The sequence below is a fragment of the Amblyraja radiata genome, chromosome 3 (genome assembly GCF_010909765.2).
Source record: "Amblyraja radiata isolate CabotCenter1 chromosome 3, sAmbRad1.1.pri, whole genome shotgun sequence".
NCBI lineage: Eukaryota > Metazoa > Chordata > Chondrichthyes > Rajiformes > Rajidae > Amblyraja > Amblyraja radiata.
Genome location: NC_045958.1, coordinates 75,562,608 through 75,586,275, shown reverse-complemented (window position 1 = coordinate 75,586,275; position 23,668 = coordinate 75,562,608). Strand labels below are relative to the sequence as shown.

The following is a 23,668-nucleotide window of genomic DNA, read 5'->3' as shown; positions in this document are numbered from 1 at the left end:
TGTCTTAAGAAAATAAATTATTTTAAATGAGGAAATTAGCACTTACCTTGTTGATCCATATCAGAATCTGTCCATTTTCCAAGTGGCTGAGGAGATGTTTTGTCTGAAGGCTGATTGGTGGCATTTGATTATGAAAGAAAAACAACTTAGTGAAGGGAGTATTACCTTTGCGTGATCAAGCAAGGCAGATCTGAGTCTAGCCTGTCGCAGTTTTTAAATAAATTGAACTCTTTACCGCCATGTTAAATAGGTTATTGCAACTAACTGGATGAAATTAAGATAATAAAGGTGAAATAAGGAATTGTGTGTGCACTCATAACCTTGCTTCAGTCAATTTGATTCACATAGTCCATTTTTTATTCATTCTTGTACTCTGTATGTCACTGGCAAAGCCAAAGCTCAGTGTGTGTTTGAATTGCCCTCAATGGGTGACTGGTGAGCTGCTTTTTTGAACTTTCAATGAGGTAGTAATTTGGTCCATCTTGGTGGCTTGCTAGGCTATTTCAATGAGTCAACCACATGACTGTGAGTCTAGTCACATACAGTGCAGAGAAAAATAATCTTAACATAGAACATAAACAGTACAGCACAAGAGTGGGCCCTTCGGCCCACAATGATTTTGCCAAACATGATGCCAAGTTAAACTGATTGCGTCTGCCTGTACGTGATCCATATCCCTCTATTTCCTGCACTTCCACGTGCCTATTTAAAAGTATTTTCAACGGCAACATTGTATCTGCCCTCACCACCCCCGGCAAGGCGTTCCAGGCCCCTACTACTCTCTGTGTAAAACACTTGCCCCACACATCTCCATTAAACTTCCCCCCTCTCACCTTATACCTATGCCCTTCTAATGTTAGACATTTCCACCATGGGCAAATGGTTCTGACATCATCCACAATGTATCCTATCTATGTCTCTCATATTTTTATATACTTCCCAAGAAAACAATCCAAGTCTATCCAACCGCTCCCTGTCGCTGTAACCCTCTAATCTAGGAAGCATTGACCCTCTCCAAAACCTTCACATCTTTCCTGCCCACAAAGAAAATTGCAATCTTCCCCAAAGAAAATTGGTGAACTAAATAGCAATAACCTGACAGTTCTACATTTATCATTGCATATGCTAACTTTGTATTCCGGATTTACTAGGTTAATTGAAATTAAGTTCCCTATTTGCGTCATTTGTGCAGACCTCTGGATACCCAGCGATATGGTATTGGTTTATTGTCATGTGTACCGAGATACAGTAAAATACTATTCTTTTGCATGCTATTGGGGTAAACAAAAATCATCTATACATGATTACAATCAAAGACCATAAATGAGTACAACAGGTAGTGTAAAGAGAAGGAAACAGAGAACAGAATATAGTGTTACCCTTATAAAGAAGGTGTAGATCGGCCTTCTAGGCCATTAAGTGCGGCCTTTTGAATGGATCCAGATTTTTGTCGAACAAATCCTTTTATTTTTATTCATATGTTTTTGTTTGTTTTTTATTATTTTAATTTTTATCTTAAAATGAACGTATTTTAAATACCAAAGAGTAAAAGAAGATTCAACAAAATATTCCTCCCCGACTAGTGAGTGTATGTACAGACAGTGCACCTTCCATGACAGGAAAACATGAAGGATTTATTGCACAGATAAAAAAGATATTATCAGATCCGGATGCACTCATTTCTTTTCATTGTATCTTGCATCAGCAAAATCTCTGTGCTAAATCTACTATTTTAAGTGACAACAAGTTATAAGTATTGTTAACTATATTCGTGCAAATGCAACACGGCATCGTCAGTTTCATAATATGCTAAAGTTGGACGATGAGGCATTCAGTGTGGATTTGCCGTATCATTGAAAAAATGCGTTGGCTATCGCAGGGACGGGTGTTATCAAAATTGTTATCTTTGCAAGAACAAATAGTTAAATTTCATGAAGAACAGAATCAGCAATGTGAATTATTGAAAGAAGATTTCTATAGAAATACTGCATTTCTGTGTGATATCATGTCAAAGCAAAATGACTTGAATGTTTCTTTGCAAGGTAAAACTGTCTATATATGATAATGTGGCAAAAAATCCAAGCATTTCGAAAAAAGCTATCTTTTTTCAAAACTCTTCTTCTTCAAAATGAAATTTCGGATGAACATTTTCCCGTTAGCGAAGGTCATTGATGAGCAGGAGGATTCATGCGAATCATTTGAAGAATACGCAGCTGTTATAGACTTATTAATTAAAGAATACAATGAAAGGTTCACTGACTTTGAGAATCATGACATCACACTCAAATTAGCATTTCAACCTCACCTATTTGATATCTCCAAGGCTCCTACAGATGGAATTGATTGAGCTCTCAGAAGATGACATTTTAGAGTCCTTATTTGACGCTAAGAAAGATCTAGGAAAAATGCAATAGAATACCCACGTCTTCCGCAACATGCACGGTAAATGCTTTCTTGCTTTTCAACCACTTATTGCTGCAAATCTACATTCTCCTACCTAATCCAAATCAAGACGCCCTTAAGGTCACAAATGGCGGACACCCATCTAGAAAATCAGCTGAAACTGCGCACCTCCATGTTGCAACCAAATATTCAAATGCTTTCCCACAAAAAGCAGTCACAACAAAGCCATTAAAAGGTTAGTTAACTTTAGAATTTACAAAAAAAAATCATTTTCTTGAAGTTAGTACATAGTAGTTAGATTTTTACAAAATAATGTAAATTTTGAAGTGTATCTAATTGAAGTTTCTTGGATGCGGCCTTATTAGATTACAGCTAACGGCATTGCAACATGAAAAGGTTCCCCACCCCTGGTGTAGTTTATGAAGAAAAGTGCAAAGCCTGCAACAAGGTGGATTGGGAGGTTGGGAATACATCCCCCAGCTTGTGAAAAGTTCTTTCAAGAGTCTGATACCAGCAGGAAGAAGTTGTACTTAAAGCTGGTGGTATGTGCTTTAAAAACATTTTATCTTTTGTCCGATGGGAGAGAAGAGGGAATTACCGGGATGTGAGTGATTTTTGATTATGTTGGCAGCTCCCGCAAGGCAGCATGAATTGTAGATGGAGTCTAGCACGGAAACAGGCCCTTTGGCCATGCTAACCAAGATGCTCCATCTAAGCTAGTCCCATTTGACTGTGTTATGACCATAAACCTCGAAACCTTTCCTGTCCTTATATTCTAATAAAATGGCGCTGAGATGGAAGGTTAGTCATAATCTTGTTGAATGGACTAGAGGGACATAATTACCTAATTATATTTTCATGTTGCAACTTTATAAAATTTTGGTTATGCCAATAAAAGACACAAAGTCTTGGAATAATCCAGCAGGTCAGGCAGCAACTCTGGAGAACATGGGTCCATGACACTTCGGGTCAGGACCCTTCTTCAGACGTTTTGTGTTAAGCCACATTTGGCCACATCAAACAATGTGACCGTACATGTTTCACTGTCTGCTCGTTATCACCTACCCCACAGCCAATAATGGACCATTGTAGGCTCCGCGTTTCCTTGATAATAATTTATTTTTGCATATCTTTCATTCATTTGTTTTACGTACCATCCATATCTTGTTTCCCTTTCCTCTGACTCTAGAAGGGTCTTGACCCTAAATGTCACCTATTCTTTTTCTCCAGAGATGGTGCCAGACCTCAGTTACTCCAGCTTTTTGTGTCTATCTTCAGTTTAAAACATGTTTGCTCATGGTGGTAAAATAGAATTGGACAATGCGCAACATGCATATGTGGCAAAATCACGGACGTGTGTGGCAGGAATGTGGGTGGATCTATAGACTTGAATAACACAATTTTAAAGCAGAGGCTTTGCTAGAAGCAGACCATAAGGCATAGAAACAGAATTAGACCATGTGGTCTGCCATTTGATCATGGCCGATTTATTTTTCCCTCTCAACCCCTTTCTCCTGCCTTCTCCCCGTAACCTTTGCAGCCTTTACTAACCAAGAACCTATCAAAGATAAACACATAAACCTGGAGTAACTCAGCGGGACAGGCATCATCTCTGGAGAGAAGGAATGGGTGAGGTTTCGGGTCGAGACCCATCTTCAGACTAATGTACATAGGTACATAGATAAGGAAGTGTAAGGTGTGAAAACAGGACCAAGGGAACGCAGATCTATCATCTCCACTTTAAAAATACCCAATGACAGGCTCCACAGCAAAAGTCTCTGGCAAAGCAGGTGAGACAAAAGCAGATATCGTTAATTATTTCAGATGAGCATTGCTTCTTTTAAAACTGAACCCAGCAAATGGGACTAGCCAGTGGGGTGGTATCTGAACCATCTCGGCATCGTTCAAGGTCAGGTCGCCCTGTCCATGTACGAATGGACGGGGCGGGAGCGAACTCCAGGTGTTGGATTGTCTGTGAATGGAACCCACTGTGTCCATTCACGATCAGCTCGCATTGTGACGTGGGTGGTGCGGAGGCGGAAATGCGGATAGTCCCGGGACACGCTGGCTTCGGGCGTTCATAGTGCGCTCCCGTGCTGCTCGAAACCTTAGCACAGTTTAACCACACTGCAATCTGCAACGCGAGTAACTTTGCAGGACGGCAAAATAAAAAATAATCGGAATTTGTGCGGGTAGTCAATCTCTTCATCGATTGCTGGTTCACTTAGGAAAAGAGGGAAACATTTTGCATTGAATTTTCAATTCTCCTCATCCCGTTTGCAATCTGGTTTCACCAACAACTCACGTGGTGCAAAAGTAAACAGCCTTGAAGGATAGGATAAACTGCATTTATGGTTTGATTGTTTATAAAGTGTTTGCAACAGTTGTACACCACGTGTTTGTCGGATTGTACAAGGGACAGCCGCGGAATGACAAGAGTAGATTGCATCCTTTAAAGCGTGATTTATATATCACATAAAACGACAAGAGGAATCTGCAAGAGACTGATTGACTGGTCCGGTCGTAATGTCTGCAATTGCATACATCGATTACCTTGCCGCTGAGTGCCTGGTTTCTATTTCCAGCCGCCCTGTGGTGCACCAGTCTGCTAGGCAGGGCTTGGCCGGAGAGGAGAGGAGAGAAGTCCGGGAGGGCTGTGGTTCCCTACTGGGCATGGCCAGGATCCTGGCGGACCTGAGCAAGTGCAATCCGCTGTCACCGGTGGGATCCAGCCACGAATCCTGCGCCCGGGAAGCGCATTTTACGCCCGCAATTCCGTTCTGTGGCGCAACGGACCAAGTGAAAGGTTTCTCCAGCCAACGGCACGAATGTCCGTACAGTGGATGCGCCAAAGTCTATGGAAAAGCTTCCCACTTAAAGGCGCACTTGAGAACGCACACAGGTTAGTCCCATGTTATGCCTTACAATTCTGTACCGATAATTTACTGCACATTCTACTATGTTGTTGCTGCTTCTAATTTGCCTGTAAAGCTGCAGCAAGTAAGACTTTCATTGCTCCGGGTTCTATTCATTATCTGTTAGATAAGGACGACTCAGCTGGTATAACTGCTGCCTCACAGCGCCGGGTTCGATCCAGATCACAGATGCTGTCTGTATGGAGTTTGCACGTTCTCTCTGACCCCCGTCACTTTCCCACGGGTGCTGCGGCTCCGCAAAGTCGTGCGGCTTTGTAGGTTAATTGTTCCCAGTGTCGTGGATGCGAAAGTGGGAAAATATAGAACTAGCGGGTACTCGATGGTCGGCGTGAACTCGGCGGACCGAAGGGCCTGTTTCCATGCTGTATCTCTAAACTAAACACTTTTGACTCTATGCAGCCTTTCCACGAATCACAAAGCAGACCAACGTGGATGCCAATATCCCGCAGACACGAGCGTGGCAATGCTCAAATGATAAGAACTATGCAGGTCAAATCGCTGATGTCAAATACGTGACAGATTCACTGTGATCGGTACAATACCTCTGAAATCAGTGGCAGCGGAGCGACTGCTGTGAAATGTCTACCACAGTCGCGGAATAAATGTATTCCTGTCTCGTTTAGAACTGCCGATGAAGGCGGCACAGAAACCCCCCAGTTCTTTGACAAGCCAGTAACGTATTTCATGAAGTTATATTACATAAGGAAAACAGTCAGAGAATCAGAACAGATTAGCTTTCCGTCACCGTTGCCTCTTTGGAAACGTTATCCCTCCGTCCTTTCCCAGGAACCCGGTGATTTTCTTTTAATTTGTTTAAACTATTTACCCATTCCCTATTGAAAGTTACTAATTCGTAACTGTCACTGTATGTCATGTTGTTACTTGTGGGTGGAGCACAAAGGCAAATTCCTTGTATGTGAATACTTGGCCAATACACTTACTTACTTACTTACTTACTTACTTAATAAAACAATTTCCAGGCAATGAATTGAGCTCTAAAATATGGACATGTACTCCGGCGTAATACCGAGAGTGTGGTGCCCAGTCCAGGGCATGATTTGAGCATCAGATTTTAAACCGAAGCCTTGTCTGTTACTTAGCATAATGTAAACAGATCCCACAGCTCTGCGTTGCAGACGGCTCAATATCACTCAGTCTACATTACTAAAACAGATTGTCTGCTCATACTCATTTCATACTGCATGCAATTTTGGCTGTCATGTTTTCAATAATACACTCAAGAGGTGAGTCATCGAACTACATTGACAGCGGTGATAAAGAATACAGTGGGAGTGCAAGTCTATCAAGAGCATTTCTTTTCCTCGCCTCGCTGCTGCTTTTGTTCATTTGCTACAAATTGTGTCCTTCCTGTCACCAAAATACCGCGTCTTCCTATCTACTTAAAAGAAAGTGATGAAACGGCGAAATTCAGAAGGCGCAAGGCACAAACTTGGACATTATTACAGATTAGATGGACGAGGAATTGCAATAGAAACTGAAAATGCTGGAAACATTCAACAGGTCAGGCAGCATATGTGGAAAAAGAAATGTTCAACGTTTCAGGTGTGCAGCCCTTGTCAGAGCAGGGAAAGAGGGAAACCTAGGATATTTTTCAGTTCATGCTGATCTTGAAGGAGAACTCTGGTGATTTACACTTTGAAACTTTCCTCTCTGTTGAGAGTGGAATATGTCCGAGCATGATTTTCAGTTCCAGGTGTGGCTATGATTTCACTTGCTCAGCTTGAGTGATTGAAAAGCATATGGCAATATGCCATAGATGCAAATACATGCTTTAGGGAGTTGATGGACTCTGAGGTGAGTCGCAGTGATAGGGTAGAAATAGGCCCTTCGGCCAAACTTGCCCACACCGGCCAACATGTCCCAGCTACACGTGTTTGGTCCATATCCCTCCAGACCTGTCCTATCCATGTACCTGTCTAACTGTTTCTTAAATGTTGGGAATGTCCCAGCTTCAACTAACTCCTCGGCAGCTTGTTCCGTACACCCATCACCCTTTGTGGGGTGGAAGATTGCAACCTTCACGTGGTCCGCCCTGTTTCGACGAATGCAATCAATCAAATAGAATGTTGTCCTACAACTTTAGGCTGTGCACGCCATACGTAAGAAGAAGACGACCCTTGTGTGAAAATGTTACCACTCAGATTCCCATTAAATCTTTTCCCCTTCACCTTAAACCTATGTGCTCTGGTCCTCGATTCACCTACTCTGGGCAAGAGACTCTGCACTACCCAATCTGTTCCTCTCATGATTTTATAAGATCACCCATCCTCCTCCTGGGCTCCAGGGAATAGAGTACCAGCCTAGTCAACCTCTCCCTATAGCTCAGACTCTCTAGTCCTGGCAACATCCCCATAAATCTTCTCTACCCTTTCCACCTTGACAACATCTTTCCTATAACATGGTGCCCAGAACAGAACACAATACTCTAAATGTGGTCTCACCAACGTGACCTTCCAACTTCTATACTCAATACTCAGACTGATGAAGACCAATGTACCAACAGCCTTTTTGACCACCTTATCTATCTGCGACTCGACCTTCAAGAACCATGCACCTGCACTCCTAGATCTCTCTGCTCTACACTCCCCAGAGCCCTACCATTCACTGTGTAGCTCCTGCCCATGTTAGACTTCCCGAAATGCAACACCTCACATTTCTCTGTATTAAATTCCATCAACCATTCCTCAGCCCGCCTGGCCAATCGATCAAGATCCTGCTGCAATTTTTCACAACCATCTTCACTATCTGGGTTATTGATTTGTTATTATCTGAGTTATTAACTATCTTCAGTTGATATCAATCTCAGTTGTCCAGGACAATAATTTACCACAGTGGAATAGGTGAATATAGAGATAGGGAAAAAAATCCTCAATACTCCCTAAAACCTACCCCATTGACCATGCTTTTGGTTGCTTATAAGGATAAGCGACCAAAAGCATGGTCAATGAGGTAGGTTTTAGGGAGTATTGAGAATTTTTTTGCCTTTCTATATATTGTCACATAAGGATATGGGGGTCAGATGTTGCCTGATAATGTCTCTGTGAAGACATTTTAAAACACTGAATGAATGCAGTTAGGCAGCATGTTGATCTGGATAAGGTCTGCCTTTAGAGTGATAACTGCACATGGAAAATGTGGGGAACTCTCAGCAAAGGCAGAAACTGATGGTGAAATTCATCAATGACTGCAGTGGGCCAGCACAATCTTTGGTCAATTCTGTAATCCTTATAGTTTAGAAGAATAAGGGGCTATGAAACATTGAAGCATCTAAAATCATAAGGGGACAGGACAGATGTGGAAATGCTTCCATTGGTGATAAAATTTCAAACAAGGGGACATAGTTACAAGATAAGGGGGCCATGATGGGCCACAGCTAAGGTGTGTTGGCACATCACGTCACAGAGTGTGGCAAATCTCTGGAAGTCTGCTCCAGAAAGTTGTGGAGGCTAGATCACTAAGGTATTTAAATGAGGAGATATACATTTTTGAAAGATCAGGGAATTGAGGGTACTCTGGAACTGGACAGAAGAGGCAGATCAGTCATGATCATGTTGAATGTCAGAGCAAGCATGAGGGGCCGAGTGGCCTACCCCTGCTCCTATGTTTTATGTGAATGAGGAACAGGATGTTTGAAGATCAAGATGTCACGGTCAACTGAGCAGCAGTGATCCCTGCCCCTGCGTGCTTCTGAGACTTAGATTAACTTCAGCAGGTACTTCGAAACCGTGATAACACTAACAGCGTCCCCGCAATATCCTCCCAATGCACTGGAATTCTCCCGGGCGAATGGCGAAGTGCTACAGGTCAGGCAGCATCCCTGGAGATCATGGATATGTGATGTTTCAGGTCAAGACCTTTCTTCAGACTGATTGTGTGTTGGGGGGAGAATACAACTGGAAAAAGGTAGAGGCAGGGCAAGGTGTGGCAGGTAATAGATTGATATAGGTGAGCGAGGTAGTGATAGGCAGGTAGTGGGAATAAAGGCCACAGATAAGAAAGGAAGACGTTAGATAGGCGTGAAGTGTTGCGGATTGTAAAGCCAGAGTGAGGAAAGTGGGGGGGGGGGTGTAGATGATGGGGAGAAATAGATGGGCGTTTAGGTGGCCATAGTGTAGGGAGGGGGTTGGTTCTTGGGGAAGCACGTGCGGGGAGGTTATCTAAAATTAGAGAATTCAATGTTCATACTGCTAAGTTACCCAAACAGCACCTCACACCCATATGAGGTGCTGTTTTGCCAGTTTGCGTGTATTTGGTATTAGGCATTTTAGGTATCTTCTCATTAAACCCCTTTCCCCATTCCCTTCCTCCCCCCCCCCCCCCCCCCCCCCCCCCCCCCCTACTCAACCTCTCCCTATAGCTCAGACCCTCTAGTCCTGGCAACATCCTTGTAAATCTCCTCTGAACCCTTTCAAGCTTGACAATATCTTCCCTAAAACATAGTGCCCAGCACTCACCAACGTATTATACAACTGCAACATGACCTCTGAACTTCTATACTCAATACTCTGCCTGCGAATCGACCTTCAAGGAACCATGCACCTGCACTCCTAGATCCCTCTGCTCTACAACACTCCCCAGAAGCCTATCCATTCAGTGTAGGTCCTGCCCTTGTTAGACATCCCAAAATGCAACACCTCACATTTCTCTATATTAAATTCCATCAACCATTCCTCAGCCCACCTGGCCAATGGATCAAGATCCTGCTGCAATCTTTCACAACCATCTCCACTATCTGCAAAACTACCCACTTTTGTATCATCAGCAAACTTGCTAATCTTGCCCTGTTTGTTCTGTTCTCATCCAAATCATTGTGTATTAACCAGCATCTGCAGTTCTTTGTTTCTACTGGTAGTTATGTCCAGTTAGCTCTCTCAGACAAAGCTTGCTGATAGCATTCCTGATTTCTGTCTCCTGAAAGATATGCACTATTCTGAACTGTCAGGGGAAGATATTATCGTCAGATGGAGAAAAAGGTTGAATGATTTGCTCAAAGCAAGGCTCATTGGAAAACAATTGTAACTTTCCCATTGATACCTGGGAATTTCTAACCCATGACCATTCAAAGTGGAGAAGGAACATTCGTGATGGTGTTGGGAACATTCAGTCCACGCATTAAGAATGCACAGAAGCATACATTGCAAAAGGATGCACCACCTCACCTATTACCCATCTGCCCTATGCTCCTGCCCCATTTATGGAAGAGTCTGTCGGTCTAACGTTGACCCCATCTGTCACTTTAGACCACTGGATGCAGCTCATCTTCAAATGCGAGAGGCTGTCTAAGAAGAGAAGATGGTGACACCTGGAAAAGAGAGTTAGCTATGGTCAAGAACACGTATTAAAATAGTACCATGGCAACAGTTACAAATATACTTCACAGGAGGGTTAGCAAATAATAGATGACACCGTGCCCCATAAGTGGCATTAGGACAGATGGTCAGAAATTGATTCCAAAAGAATAAGTCAACAAGTATTTTAAAGGTAGGGAGGCAATTTCAATGCCTGGACCCTTGGCTGAAGGGACGGGCACTGAAGTTCTGAGTTGCAACTTAGGGCAATATGCATCAGTTCCATGAATGTAGGATGCTCAAACAGTTGCTACAGAACCAGGGTATGTATTTAAAGGCAACACACTCCAGGGAGCCTTGATGCGAAGTGAGGTATGGATGGTGACAACATGGTTAAAATGTTCTCTTTGGCCTCTGCAGGAGAGAGGCCCTTTCCTTGTACGTGGTCCGGTTGCTGTAAAAAGTTTTCCCGTTCCGATGAGCTAACACGGCACTACAGAACCCACACCGGCGAGAAGAAGTTCAAGTGCCCCTTGTGCGAGAAATGTTTCATGAGGAGCGACCACTTGACCAAACACGCCAGGCGGCACCCTGACTTCCAGTCCAGCATGCTACAGAGAGCACGGAGGGGCACCGTCTCCTCCCTGGCTACAGTCCTCCAACCAGCAAGGTAGAAGTGCAGCCTTTACGCAGGGACAAGCTGCTGAGACCTCTCTCCCATCCGTTCACCCACTTGCTTTTGCTGCCGTTGCTTTCATATATAAACATAATTGGTCATGCCTACTTACATTCTGCACTTGGTGCCATGATCTTTGGAGTCTTCTCATCGGGGTCTGTGCTTGCTAGCAGAAAGATTGGGCTGGCAGATTTATTTTGCTTTGAGGCATACAGCATTGGCTTGCAGCGGACCTCCTCTACATCCAGTGGAGTTTGAGATGGGTTCTCCACATGCATCCTTCTATTTCTATTCCTGCACTGTTAGCTGGTGTAAAGATTCACTCGAGTTAAACCGTGTTGGAAGACACCTTTGAAATGCTCTGATCGGGCTGCATAAAACCGCTACTAATTCTGCTCATTACCATCAGCTGTGGGGAGAACTAACTTTATAATGGGGAAGGTGGAAGAATCACAAGGAGAATTCAGCAGTGGATCACAGACTTGCTTTTTCAGTTTGTGTTTCCAGCTGATTTGATTTGACCACGTCAAGGTGTGCCATGAAATGGCTGGTGATTCCCAATATTGCGAATTCGGAAGAGGAGATAATGACTGAAAAGTCTACTGCATCGGAAAAATTGTTTTGAGAAGAATTGCTGGAAAATCTACCTCTTTTAGTTTACACTGTGTGCCTTGTCAATCATACTATGTGGTACCCACCTCTGAGTGTGAATGTACAGCGAACAGTATGTACCATCGTCTAGACTGTATTGCAGTTCATTTTTCCTACCATCACCCTGGATTTGAACATAGAAACTGAATTTAAAAAAAAAAGAATTTAATGCACCTTTTGAGATTATGCACTATTAATTAGCGGGGAAAAAATGTCCATTGGGTGAGGATACAAGTGAAAAGTGGTCCAAAGGAAGGATGATTTATTTTTATTACAGATCATCTTGACAACCATAAAATCAAATTGCATTGTGCTTCTGGGTTGGCAGATGTCTGATTACTTAAAAAAGATCTATTTCAGTTCTGTTTCGTTGAATTTTCCCTGATTATTTCCAAATCATTTAAAAACCACCTCTCTGAATCATAATCTTTAAATTGGCTGGCATCTTATCTGATACCCGGTGTAGAATGAGTAGACAATTCTCTAACTAAATAAATGGGAGTCACTTAATATTCTCTGTGGTAGCTCGGTTCCCCAGCATGTCTCATGAGGTGTCTCAGGCAGAACTTGGTATTTAATGATCTTGGTGCTGCATTTGAACTTCAGACCGCACTTAGAAATATGGAAAAAAATCACCACGCTTGATGCTTTAACAAGGCCTGTCCCTCCTCTACCTGTCACTGAAATCCATCAAATATGCCCTGCAAACGATTCCATAAGTGAGATGGCTGTCTTGACAATGTAAACTCACCCAAAAATCAGCTTCCTGCGTTCAATCATGCATGAAAGCCCACTTAGAATGTGAACCAACCTTGTAATCCTCTAGGTCCTTGCATTCCTCCAGGTGTGGTCCCTGGAATTAATTCCTTTGACATCAGGGTCTTTAGCTGCCTGGGCTAAACATCTGGAATTCCCTCCTTAAACGTTTTTTGCTTCTGTACTCCTTTTAAGATCCTCTTTTGGCTGCTTTTCCAAAGCATTGCCTCTAGGACACTCTGGGAAACATTACAATTCATGGTACCATATAAATGCATTGGTTGCTTTTTTGCTAAAGTGTAGCAATTTAAATACTTTTCTGAAAGCAAGCAGCAGCTGTTACTGAAGGAAATTTTAATTGTTTGCCAGTTATTGCAACACATTGCAAATCCTAAAACTGTTCCAACTTGAACTAAGCTTCAGTAACCTATTGCAAGTGAGCTGCCGATATCTTTCACCTCAACGAACAGCTTGTGCACATGAAAAGTCTATGGTATTTTATAGCCAAAGATGTACTTTTCAAAGAGTAGTTATTGTTGGACCAATATCAAGCCACATCAGAGGTGCAGCAGTGTTTTTGATAGAACGTTTTTTCAAATGAATTTTTCATCTGGGCCTTTCATCTAAACCAATATGAATTTGCTGCCCGCCAGTAAAACATTTAAATACACCGTTCAAATGTCAATCCTGTGAGAATTTATTCTCTGTGATAAAATGTTATTAAGCATCAGCTAAAAATAATACAATTAACTTTCCTTCCTCTACCATCAATTCCCCACTCTCAATTAAATTAAAATAATAACTGGCCTCCATTTCTATTCAGCAAAAATAAGCATTTAACTGAATTAAATATATAGATTTCACATTTTTTGGCCTAGCTCATTTATACACAATGTATGTAATTTGGAAGAGCATAGGAAGTTTTATTTTGTATGCTATCCAATCAAATCAGATAAAATACATCAACCTGCAATAAAGTAAAATACAGAGTGAAAGAAAAGACACGAGTGCAGAATATACTTTTTAGCATCATAGCACAGAAGTTCCAGAGACAAAGTTCTGAGGTAGGTTGAAGAAACTGTACCCTAAGCTTATGGAAGGACTTTCCAGAAGCCAGATAATGGAGGGAAAGAAGCTGTTCCAGAGTCTGGTGGTGTGTGTTATTATGCTTACCCAGGTCCAGGATGGGATTATTGTGTTGAAGGCAGAGCTATAGTCAATGGTCGCTGGCTCACAGAGCAATCCGAATCCACCAAATTTTCCCTGTAAACTAATCTCCTCAGATGCCCATTAACTCTATCACATACCTATTGGAATTGTCAGTTAGACAAGCAATCTTTGGGATAAAGGAGCAAATCGAGCACTCCAAGGGAAATCAATGCATTCACCTTTCACAGGGAGAACTCCATACATCCAGCATCTAATGCCAGGATTAAATCAGTCTCTAGAGCTACAGTGAGGCAGCAGCACTACTAGCTACTGGAAAGAGCCCTGGTTTTCAAGGGAAATTGGACATCTTGTTCGGAAAAAGAGGGAGATCTACAATAATTATAGGCAGCATGGAGTAAATGAGGTGCTTGAGGAGTATAAGGAATGTAAAAAGAATCTTAAGAAAGAAATTAGAAAAGCTAAGATATGAGGTTGCTTTGGCAAGTAAGGCGAAAGTAAATCCAAAGGGTTTCTACAGCTATATTAATAGCAAAAGGATAACGAGGGATAAAATTGGTCCATTGGAGAGACAGAGTGGACAGCTATCTGCAGAGCCAAAAGAGATGGGGGAGATATTGAACAATTTATTTTCTTCGGTATTCACCAAGGAGACGGATATTAAATTATGTGAGGTAAGGGAAACTAGTAGAGTAGCTATGGATACTATGAGTTTCAAAGTAAAAGAAGTACTGACACTTTTGAAAAATATAAAAGTGGATAAGTCACCAGGTCCTGACAGGATATTCCCTAGGACATTGAGGGAAGTTAGTGTAGAAATAGCCGGGGCTATGACAGAAATATTTCAAATGTCATTAGAAACGGGAATAGTCCCCAAGGATTGGCGTACTGCGCATATTGTTCCATTGTTTAAAAAGGGTTCTAAGAGTAAACCTAGCAATTATAGACCTGTTAGTTTGACTTCAGTGGTGGGCAAATTAATGGAAAAGATACTTAGAGATAATATATATAAGCATCTGGATAAACAGGGTCTGATTAGGAACAGTCAGCATGGATTTGTGCCTGGAAGGTCATGTTTGACTAATCTTCTTGAATTTTTTGAAGAGGTTACTAGGGAAATTGACGAGGGTAAAGCAGTGGATGTTGTCTATATGGACTTTAGTAAGGCCTTTGACAAGGTTCCTCATGGAAGGTTGGTTAAGAAGGTTCAACTGTTGGGTATAAATGCAGGAGTAGCAAGATGGATTCAACAGTGGCTGAATGGGAGAAGCCAGAGGGTAATGGTGGATGGCTGTTTGTCGGGTTGGAGGCAGGTGACTAGTGGGGTGCCTCAGGGATCTGTGCTGGGTCCTCTGTTGTTTGTCATGTACATCAATGATCTGGATGAAGGTGTGGTAAATTGGATTAGTAAGTATGTAAGTAAGTAAGTAAGTTAGTAAGTAAGAGGATTTCCAAAGTCTACAGAGTGATTTAGGCTATTTGGAAGAATGGGCTGAAAGATGGCAGATGGAGTTTAATGCTGATAAATGTGAGGTGCTACACCTTGGCAGGACAAATCAAAATAGGACGTACATGGTAAATGGTAGGGAATTGAAGAATACAGTTGAACAGAGGGATCTGGGAATAACCGTGCATAGTTCCTTGAAGGTGGAATCTCATATAGATAGGGTGGTAAAGAAAGCTTTTGGTATGCTAGCCTTTATAAATCAGAGCATTGAGTATAGAAGCTGGGATGTAATGTTAAAATTGTACAAGGCATTGGTGAGACCAAATCTGGAGCCTGGTGTACAATTTTGGTCGCCCAATTATAGGAAGGATGTCAACAAAATAGAGCACAGAGGAGATTTACTAGAATGTTGCCTGGGTTTCAACAATTAAGTTACAGAGAAAGGTTGAATAAGTTAGGTCTTTATTCTCTGGAGCGCAGAAGGTTAAGGGGGGACTTGATAGAGGTCTTTAAAATGATGAGAAGGATAGACAGAGTTGATGTGGACAAGCTTTTCCCTTTGAGAATAGGGAAGATTCAAACAAGAGGACATGACTTCAGAATTAAGGGACAGAAGTTTAGGGGTAACATGAGGGGGAACCTCTTTACTCAGAGAGTGGTAGCGGTGTGGAATGAGCTTCCAGTGGAAGTGGTGGAGGCAGGTTCGTTGGTATCATTTAAAAATAAATTGGATAGACATATGGATGAGAAGGGAATGGAGGGTTATGGTATGAGTGCAGGCAGGTGGGACTAAGGGAAAAAAGTTGTTCAGCACAGACTTGTAGGGCCGAGATGGCCTGTTTCCGTGCTGTAATTGTTATATGGTTAATCTCTAAGCATGGTGACAATACCACCCGTTTTCAAGAATTTCCTAACATTCTAAAACAAATCCAGGGAGCTCAGCCAAGGCCATGACCCTGTTGAATGATAAGGAGTGAAATTTAAGGGCTGAATAGCCTATTTTTTGAACAATTCTGTCTGAAAGTATTGTACAATAAAATTGTGTCCTTTAAACCTACAACATACCTTTTGCTGACAACCGTTCCTTTCCCCTCACAGATGCTGCTCGACACGCTGAGTTTCTCCAGTAGATTGTTTGTTACTCCAGATTCCATCCTCTGCAGCCTTGTGTACCTAAGGATCTTTCGATGTTCTGCTTCCGGGCCACACGGCTTATTTGCCTGCGACAGCTAATTTCAAAGCAAATAATTTTAGAGACAGTTCTCCAGTCTCAGTCCATCGAAGAGACGGACAGTTGCGATACCCTCCAGAGGGAGCTGTACTGCAGTTTAATTCCGAATCAGTGCAAGCACCAGTGGAAAAGTCCACTGCAAGCCTGTGAGCAAATCAACTACATGATGGATTGAAGGATAGAGCATAGTAACAGGCTTTTCAGCTCACTGCGCCCACGGTGACCATCGATCACCCTTTCATACTAGTTCTATATTATTCCACGTTCACATCCATTCCCTACACTATGAACAATTTACAGAGGCCAAATAACCTACAAACCTGCACGTCTTGATGTGGGAGGAAACCGGAGCACCAAGAGGAAACACACACGGTCACAGGGAGAATGTACAAACTCCAAACAGACAGCACCTGAGGTCAGGATTGAACTCGGGTCTCTGGCGCTGTGCGGTAGCAGCTCTACCATATAAGATGAGTAATGTACATTTGTCATGAATTTCAAAATCCAGTTTGTTTTAATTTTTAATTCAACTTTCCAGTATTGACCAGGCCCTAAAATATTGATACATGAAACAGCTCAACTGAACTTAAAAATGACACTGCAAAAATAAACATAATTTATTTCACTTCATACAGGGACAAACCATTTCAAAGGGTAATTCTTTTCTTTTAAAACAAATAGCAAGTGCACATTACAAGTATCAAAACAACAAGTGAGTTCTCAAAGACAATTTAAACACCAAAATATTTTCCATGGAATTTTACAAAAATGCAAAAGGAGAAAATTATACAATTTTTTAACATGTTTCATTAAAAGCTAATGCGAAGGAAATTCAATGAATTGGTTTAGTTGCAATGAAGTCATAAAATAGCATTCTATTCTAAAAGGGCAGATACCAGAATCAGAACCCAGATATTCCCCTTTATAGAATATCTGGAGCTATGAATATGGCATGTTTGGCCTTCCTCTAAAGGCATTATCAGGCTGAGACAGGAGTAACAGGGAGATCAAGGGAAAACTGGAAGGAATTATAGAATTATATTTGTTCTCATTAAAATTGTGCATGTAGCAATTTATTTGGTAAAAATTATGGAATACACTGATTAGAAAACACCTGCAACTCTAGGACACTAAATATTCTGTTATCCATTATTTACAAAAATAATGCAGATGCAAGTACAGCATTTTAAATAGATAACTTTTTAAACCAGTCACGTTCCATATTTGAATTATGCCACAGATTAAAATTACAATGTTTTTTAATATGGCCGACAGCAATATTGAAGGCAAAGATGCAGGCCTTGCACCTGGTGCAACACCGTGTTCTACTGAATAAATTATGGAGGACTTGGCAACAACCCTCTGTCAAGTGATTTCATGAGAACACAAGAGATTTGGTGAGTCTTAAAAAAAGTGTGCAAGGCACACAATTTGACAAGTTGCTCGTGCAGCACAACTAGAGTACTGGCTAAATCTATAACAGACAAAGCTTTTGATAGCCAATTTAAATTACCCTCAGTATTATTCTCTTTCTATGTAATATGCATCCTGACAGGTAGGATGCAAAATACCTTATCCTGCAGAGCTCATGAATTATGTGTACAGCATAGTTCCAATTTGAGAGAGGAGTAACTTTCGTTTCCAATAGAAGTTGGATTCTAGTACTACTCAAAAGTTTCTTTCACTATTTAAAATAAGATCTGCTGCTAACAGGGAGCTGCTCGTTAAACTGAAATAGCTGATTATTAATTTTCTAATTGCTGGCTGACAGGCACAGTTTTAACAAAAATGTATTTGAAGCATATATGTTTTCTCTTTCCTAAAAGGGGAAATGGTTCTGCATATCCCCATTCAAAACTGATCTAAGTGTCGTCATAAATTTATCAGACAACCCAAGATTGGGATATCCAGCAGGATTTTACTGGCAATTTGCTTCATTAAATTTGCTAATGAAGCAAGTACTCATATCCAGGGATATTAAATGGAAATCCTCAATCTTTACTGAGGAATCTATCTTTAAATGGAATCTCTCTTTACTGAGAGAAACTCTTGACTCCCATTTACTTTTTACAACACTCTATAACAGTTCTGTTAAGATCAAGGCACACCAGAATGAAAGCATTGAATATAACTGCATGGGTAGATGTGCGTAAGGACAATGGCGTGTGGCCAAAAAAGGGACAAATTTATATTGCTGCATCAGCAATATCTAGTCCATTTATGTAACACGCATTCATCAAGGCTGTTGAGCAATTGGTTCCAGAACACACATGTTCACACACCAGGATCACAATGGATACCAGCAGTCAAATAATTACATACTATTTTCTTTCATTTCAAAAATAATAAGCAAAGGTATACTGTCAAGCACAGGCAAAATGACATTTAGATCTTCCACCATCCCATTCTCCAAAAACATACAAAACCGAAAGGGCTGGAGTAACGCAGCAGGTCACACAGAATCTCGGGAGGACATGGATAGGTGATGCTTCGGGTCGGGATCCTTCTTCAAAACCATATGTAGTTTTGAAAAAGATTGCTGATGCAAGTAATTGAAGAAATAGCCCTGAGTCACAAGGCAACCCTTTTGCTTGTAAACAGTATTGATGTAATAAGGGAGATGCTGATGGCTTCTCAGTTATGTATTTGCACCCTCCGTCGCCGCCTGAGGAAAGCATCCAGATTCCACTTGCCCGGTGGCAGCATGTGTGGCCCATTGTAAACACACAGCACTGTCATGTTGTCAACATAGGTTAGGTTCTGCAACAGCTGTGGGAAACCAAAGTGCAGTAAGCAAACAAAAACAGCCATAGAGTCTTACAAAAGCTGGCTGACACTACTACATCACTCACTCTTCCTATAATCTTCATACACATTTACTCCACCTAACACATTACACATTTTCCCTACTATCACGATATAGAGTCATATAGCACAAAACAGCCCCAACTCGTCCACACCGACCAAAATACCCATCTAAGCCAGTCTCATTTGCCTGCAAAAAAAGACACAAAATGGCAGAGTAACTCAGTAGGTCAGGTAGCATCTCTGATGAACATGGATACATGATGTTTTGATTTGGGACCCTTCTTCAATCTGAAAATCACTTATCCATATTCTCCAGTGATGATGCTTGATCCACTGAGTTACTCCAGCACTTTGCGTCCTTTTTGTAAGCCAGCATCTGTAGTTCCTCGTGTCCTCATTTGTCTGTGTATGGCCCAAATAATCACTCTACACATTTCCTATCCATATACAAATGTCTTAAATGTTATTGTACTTGCCTCAACTACTTCCTCTAGCAGCTCATTCCATATATATATATAATCCCCCCCCACCATGTGAACATTTTACACCTCAGGTTCCTATTAAATCTTTCTCCTTTCACCTTAAGCCTATGCCCTCTAGTTCTTGAATCCCCAATCCAGGAAAAATCTTGTGTATTCACCCAATCCATGTGCTCATGATTTCATATATTTCTATAAGATCACTCCTCTTAGGAGTTTCCTACAGTCCAAGGAATAAAGTCCTAGCCTGCCCAAACTATCCTTATAGCTCAGTGCTTCGAGTACTGGTAACATCTTCATAAATCTTCTCCGCGCTGTTTTTATCCTATTAGCATCTTTCCAATAGCAGGGTGACCGAAACTGAACATAACCTACACGGTGCAGTCTCACTGACTGCTTTTGAAACTGCAAAACATCGTCCCAACTTTCATAACCTGACTGATGAAGGCCAGTACGCCTATAACTTTCTTCACTACGCTGTCTACCCGTGATGCTATTTTCAAGGAACTTTCGCCATTTTATGTTTTGTGATAATCCATCAGGTAGCAGGGGACAAAATATTCCTGTATCAACTAGTACTTCCATTTCAACTTTTCCAGTCCAAGATTTATTTCTGATATTTGTCTGATATCAAAACTGTGCATAAATCTGAAATAGAACAATACGTAATAATTGAAAATTTAGCCAATGTACCTTGGGCGTGATAAAAAAATACTGAGAGGTATTTTCCTTGCAAGCAGCACGCACCACCATCTCAAACACCCTCCTCTCATTGGTGGGATCCATTCCCTGCAATCAACAAAAAAGGGTCAGCGCTCCTGGTACAGTTATTGTCACTGTTATTCCAACGTTTTCCCATAGCAGGATACTTTATTCACACAAATTTAGACAATTTTTGAGAGATCAGTTTCCATGTTATCAGTTGTGTCACTCGGTAGATATCTGTACACAAAATCTCAGTTACTCCTTTGCAGGATTGTTTGAGCACTGAATGGTTGGCAGAGACATCTTGTTGATACAACGTTAAACAGAGGCCCTGCAAGCCCTCACAGATAGAGGTTTGTATTTTATTGCAGTTCTTTGAAAAGCAACTGAATTATCCTAGACAGTATTTATAATTATAATTAATCTGTTTAGCACAGACATTATGAGTTGAATGGCTTTCTGCACGCAATAAGATTCTACAATTTACTTCTTCTTGCGCCGCATCTTGCAGTTTCACTCACAGAGAAATAAATAAAAGTTGAGCTGATAGAAGTACCTGATTTATCTCATCTACAACACGAAAGGGGCACCTATTTAGTTCCTGTAGTGCCATCAGATACAGCATTGTTGAAACGCTTCTCTCTCCACCACTCTGGTGATGTTGGGTGAGTTCGTGCAGCTGAGTGCTGCTGCGAAACTTGACTCTAATTCGGATACCGTACTTGTCATATTCCTCCTGTGGGGCAAAAAAAGAGTACACATTGGAATGAAAAATGTAGCTGTCTTTGAGATTATAATTGTCCAAATCAACAGAGTTTAGAAGGAAGAGAGGTAATCTGATTGAGAATTACGGGACGCAGTGGCATCTACAGGGTAGCCGTTAAGAGTCTGTTTCTGCAGGATGAGGAGTCAGTCAGTCAAGGCTGGAATTGAGTATAAACCTTTGGAATTCTGTGTCGTTGGACATTAATTGAGTATATTCAAGGTACAGACTGACAAATCTTTGGACTTTAAGAGAATTAAAGGATACTGTAAATGGGCAGCAAAGTGAACTCGAGTTAAAGGATCAGCCACAATCTTACCGAATGTGGAACAGGTTCATGGAACTCTCTGGTCTACTCCCACTTCTATTTATTTTCTCTTCAAGTTTGTTTGATCATTTAGGCCTTTGATCATATTTGGTCAGCACATGTTATTACTTTAAAGAATTAACTTTCCACGTGATGATGGTGACCATGAAACACTGATTAAATGCTAAAATATTTTCACTGTTTGGCTTTGTAAATGAAACAATAGTTAAGTTCACAAAAAGAGAATATAAGTATTATATGCAGGATTGTTAGTTATGTCCTGTGGGCCAATGAGTTCATGGTTTCTGCATCTGCAGTGAACACACTAGAAGTCAGATGGTTGTGTGCTTGCATAGAGTAGCACGGCAGATACTGATCACTAAACTGAGAAGCCAGATGCACTTCACATCTGGTCCCTCGCTTTAGGCCAGGATGAACGGTGTATCCAGTGCGGTTCCATTATGTATATTTGGTAATCAGAGAGTAAAATGCTTGAGAAGACCAAGTTTTTGTTTCTTTATCTTTATGTTTTTAATTAGTTCACAGCAGCAGTTCACTGTACTTTAACTAAATTGATTTTTATTTAGTTATAATATATGGTTAGAAATCTATACATATTTAAACTCTTTCTAAATAACTGCTGAAAAGACCTGGCTGAAGGACATCAAGGCAGTTCTCAGGAGTAGGCCCTCATGCCCAATCATTGCTCTCAGTGCACTCTGGTTCACACGTTCGCCAAGGCTGTGGGAGGCTCTACTGATGAAGACAAATACAACCACAAGACTAGCATGGGGTGGGGAAGCATTTTCAAGGCATGGGCAATATGTATGCTTTGGACCAACATGGCTGTAATAAAAAGAAAGGCATGCAATAGGAACTACCATGGGGAGTAAAGAGGCAACAGGTCTACTGCTGGACCATATTATATCAGCCAGTCTCTACAGTGCAATATTCAAGTGGACAATTGTATGAATTGGGAAGTATTCACTGAATGTACAAGGAGACAATGAAGAAAAGATTGGTGACAGGAATGGTAGATGCTCTTAAAACCAGTTAATTCTATAAATCTTGTCAGGAACAATTTACAGCTGGGCTGAAGGCAGGAATGTGTAACCCTTTTGTGGGTTAGACAATAATGACAATAGATGCAGGAGTAGGCCATTCGGCCCTTCGAGCCAGCACCGTCATTCAATGTGATCATGGCTGATCATCCCCAATCAGTACCCCGTTCCTGCCTTCCCCCCATATCAAAGGTCAAAGGTATTTTATTAGTCACATTCACATACACCCAGGTGTAGTGAAGTGAAATGCTTTTTGCCATTTTGAAGCACACAAAAAAAGAATACAGACATAACACCAATGAGAGTCTTAAACACATAGAACATCCCCCCACAATGGCTCCCACCATGAGGGAAGGCACAAAGTCCAGTCCCCAACCCCAGTTCACCCATAGTCGGGCCTATTGAGGCCTCCACAGTTGCCTCTACGGAGGCCCGATGTTCCTGGCCGTTCTCTCGCCGGGTGATGTTGCTCCGGCGTCGGGAGAATCCTCCCAGCGGCCTGGGAACCCTGGAACGGCCGCTTCCGCACTGGAGGCCGCGGCTTCCGCAGCCAACAAGGCCGCGCCGGTTGGAGCTCCACAACAGGCGATCTCGTCGCGAGATCCCAGGCTCCTGGCGTAAAGTTCAGCGCCGCCGCCCGCAGCTGGTCGCTCCACAGACCTGCAGCTGCACGATGTTTTACCCGGCGGTCTCAGCTCACCGGAGCTCCAGCGCGGTGAACCGGGCAAGGCATCGCCCGCTCCGCGATAGCGCTCCAGCGCTGTGCCGCCGCTGAAAGCCGTGGTTCTGGGCGGTCCCCGACAGGAAACGCCGCTCCAGGCCCGCTGGTAGGCCGCGAGGACGGGTCGAAGCTGCAGCCCGGAGAAAAGTTGCCTCTCCGACCGGGTAGGGACCCTGAAAGGTAGTTTCCCCCTTCCCCCCACCCCCCACATAAAAAAAGTCTAGACCTCCAACAAAACTCTTAACTAA

The 23,668-nt window shown here is 42.0% G+C and overlaps 2 protein-coding genes across 3 annotated transcripts in view; one reads left to right on the top strand and one right to left on the bottom strand.

The window, feature by feature from the left end:
- Nucleotides 1-4,312: 4,312 nt before the first annotated feature.
- On the top strand, nt 4,313-18,996 carry klf9 (Kruppel like factor 9). 2 transcript variants are annotated; one of them, XM_033018120.1, is made up of 3 exons: nt 4,313-5,305; nt 11,069-11,318; nt 11,819-12,290. In XM_033018120.1, exons 1-3 carry the CDS (start codon nt 4,930-4,932, stop codon nt 11,838-11,840), a joined length of 648 nt encoding a protein of 215 aa, XP_032874011.1. In that variant the 5' UTR covers nt 4,313-4,929; the 3' UTR covers nt 11,841-12,290. The 2 variants fall into 2 exon arrangements, with proteins under 2 accessions (XP_032874011.1, XP_032874012.1); XM_033018121.1 differs by lacking the exon at nt 11,819-12,290 and adding an exon at nt 16,444-18,996 and having other exon boundaries at nt 4,318-5,305.
- Nucleotides 17,158-23,668, bottom strand: part of smc5 (structural maintenance of chromosomes 5) — a 75,078-nt gene continuing 68,567 nt past the window's right edge. The window contains exons 22-24 of the mRNA XM_033018119.1: nt 21,125-21,304; nt 20,557-20,652; nt 17,158-19,345 (exon numbers count right to left, since the gene is read on the bottom strand). Coding sequence (XP_032874010.1) covers nt 19,211-19,345; nt 20,557-20,652; nt 21,125-21,304 — 411 coding nt within the window. The 3' untranslated portion in view covers nt 17,158-19,210. The remainder of the gene's footprint in view (nt 19,346-20,556; nt 20,653-21,124; nt 21,305-23,668) is intronic.

What these genes read in the sequence shown, in the direction of transcription:
- klf9 (XM_033018120.1), top strand. Translation starts at nt 4,930, where the DNA reads ATGTCTGCAATTGCATACATCGATTACCTTGCCGCTGAGTGCCTGGTT. An exon ending in GCACTTGAGAACGCACACAG is followed by an intron (nt 5,306 to 11,068) that starts GTTAGTCCCATG and finishes TGGCCTCTGCAG; the next exon opens with GAGAGAGGCCCTTTCCTTGT. An exon ending in ACAGTCCTCCAACCAGCAAG is followed by an intron (nt 11,319 to 11,818) that starts GTAGAAGTGCAG and finishes TTGCTTTTTCAG; the next exon opens with TTTGTGTTTCCAGCTGATTT.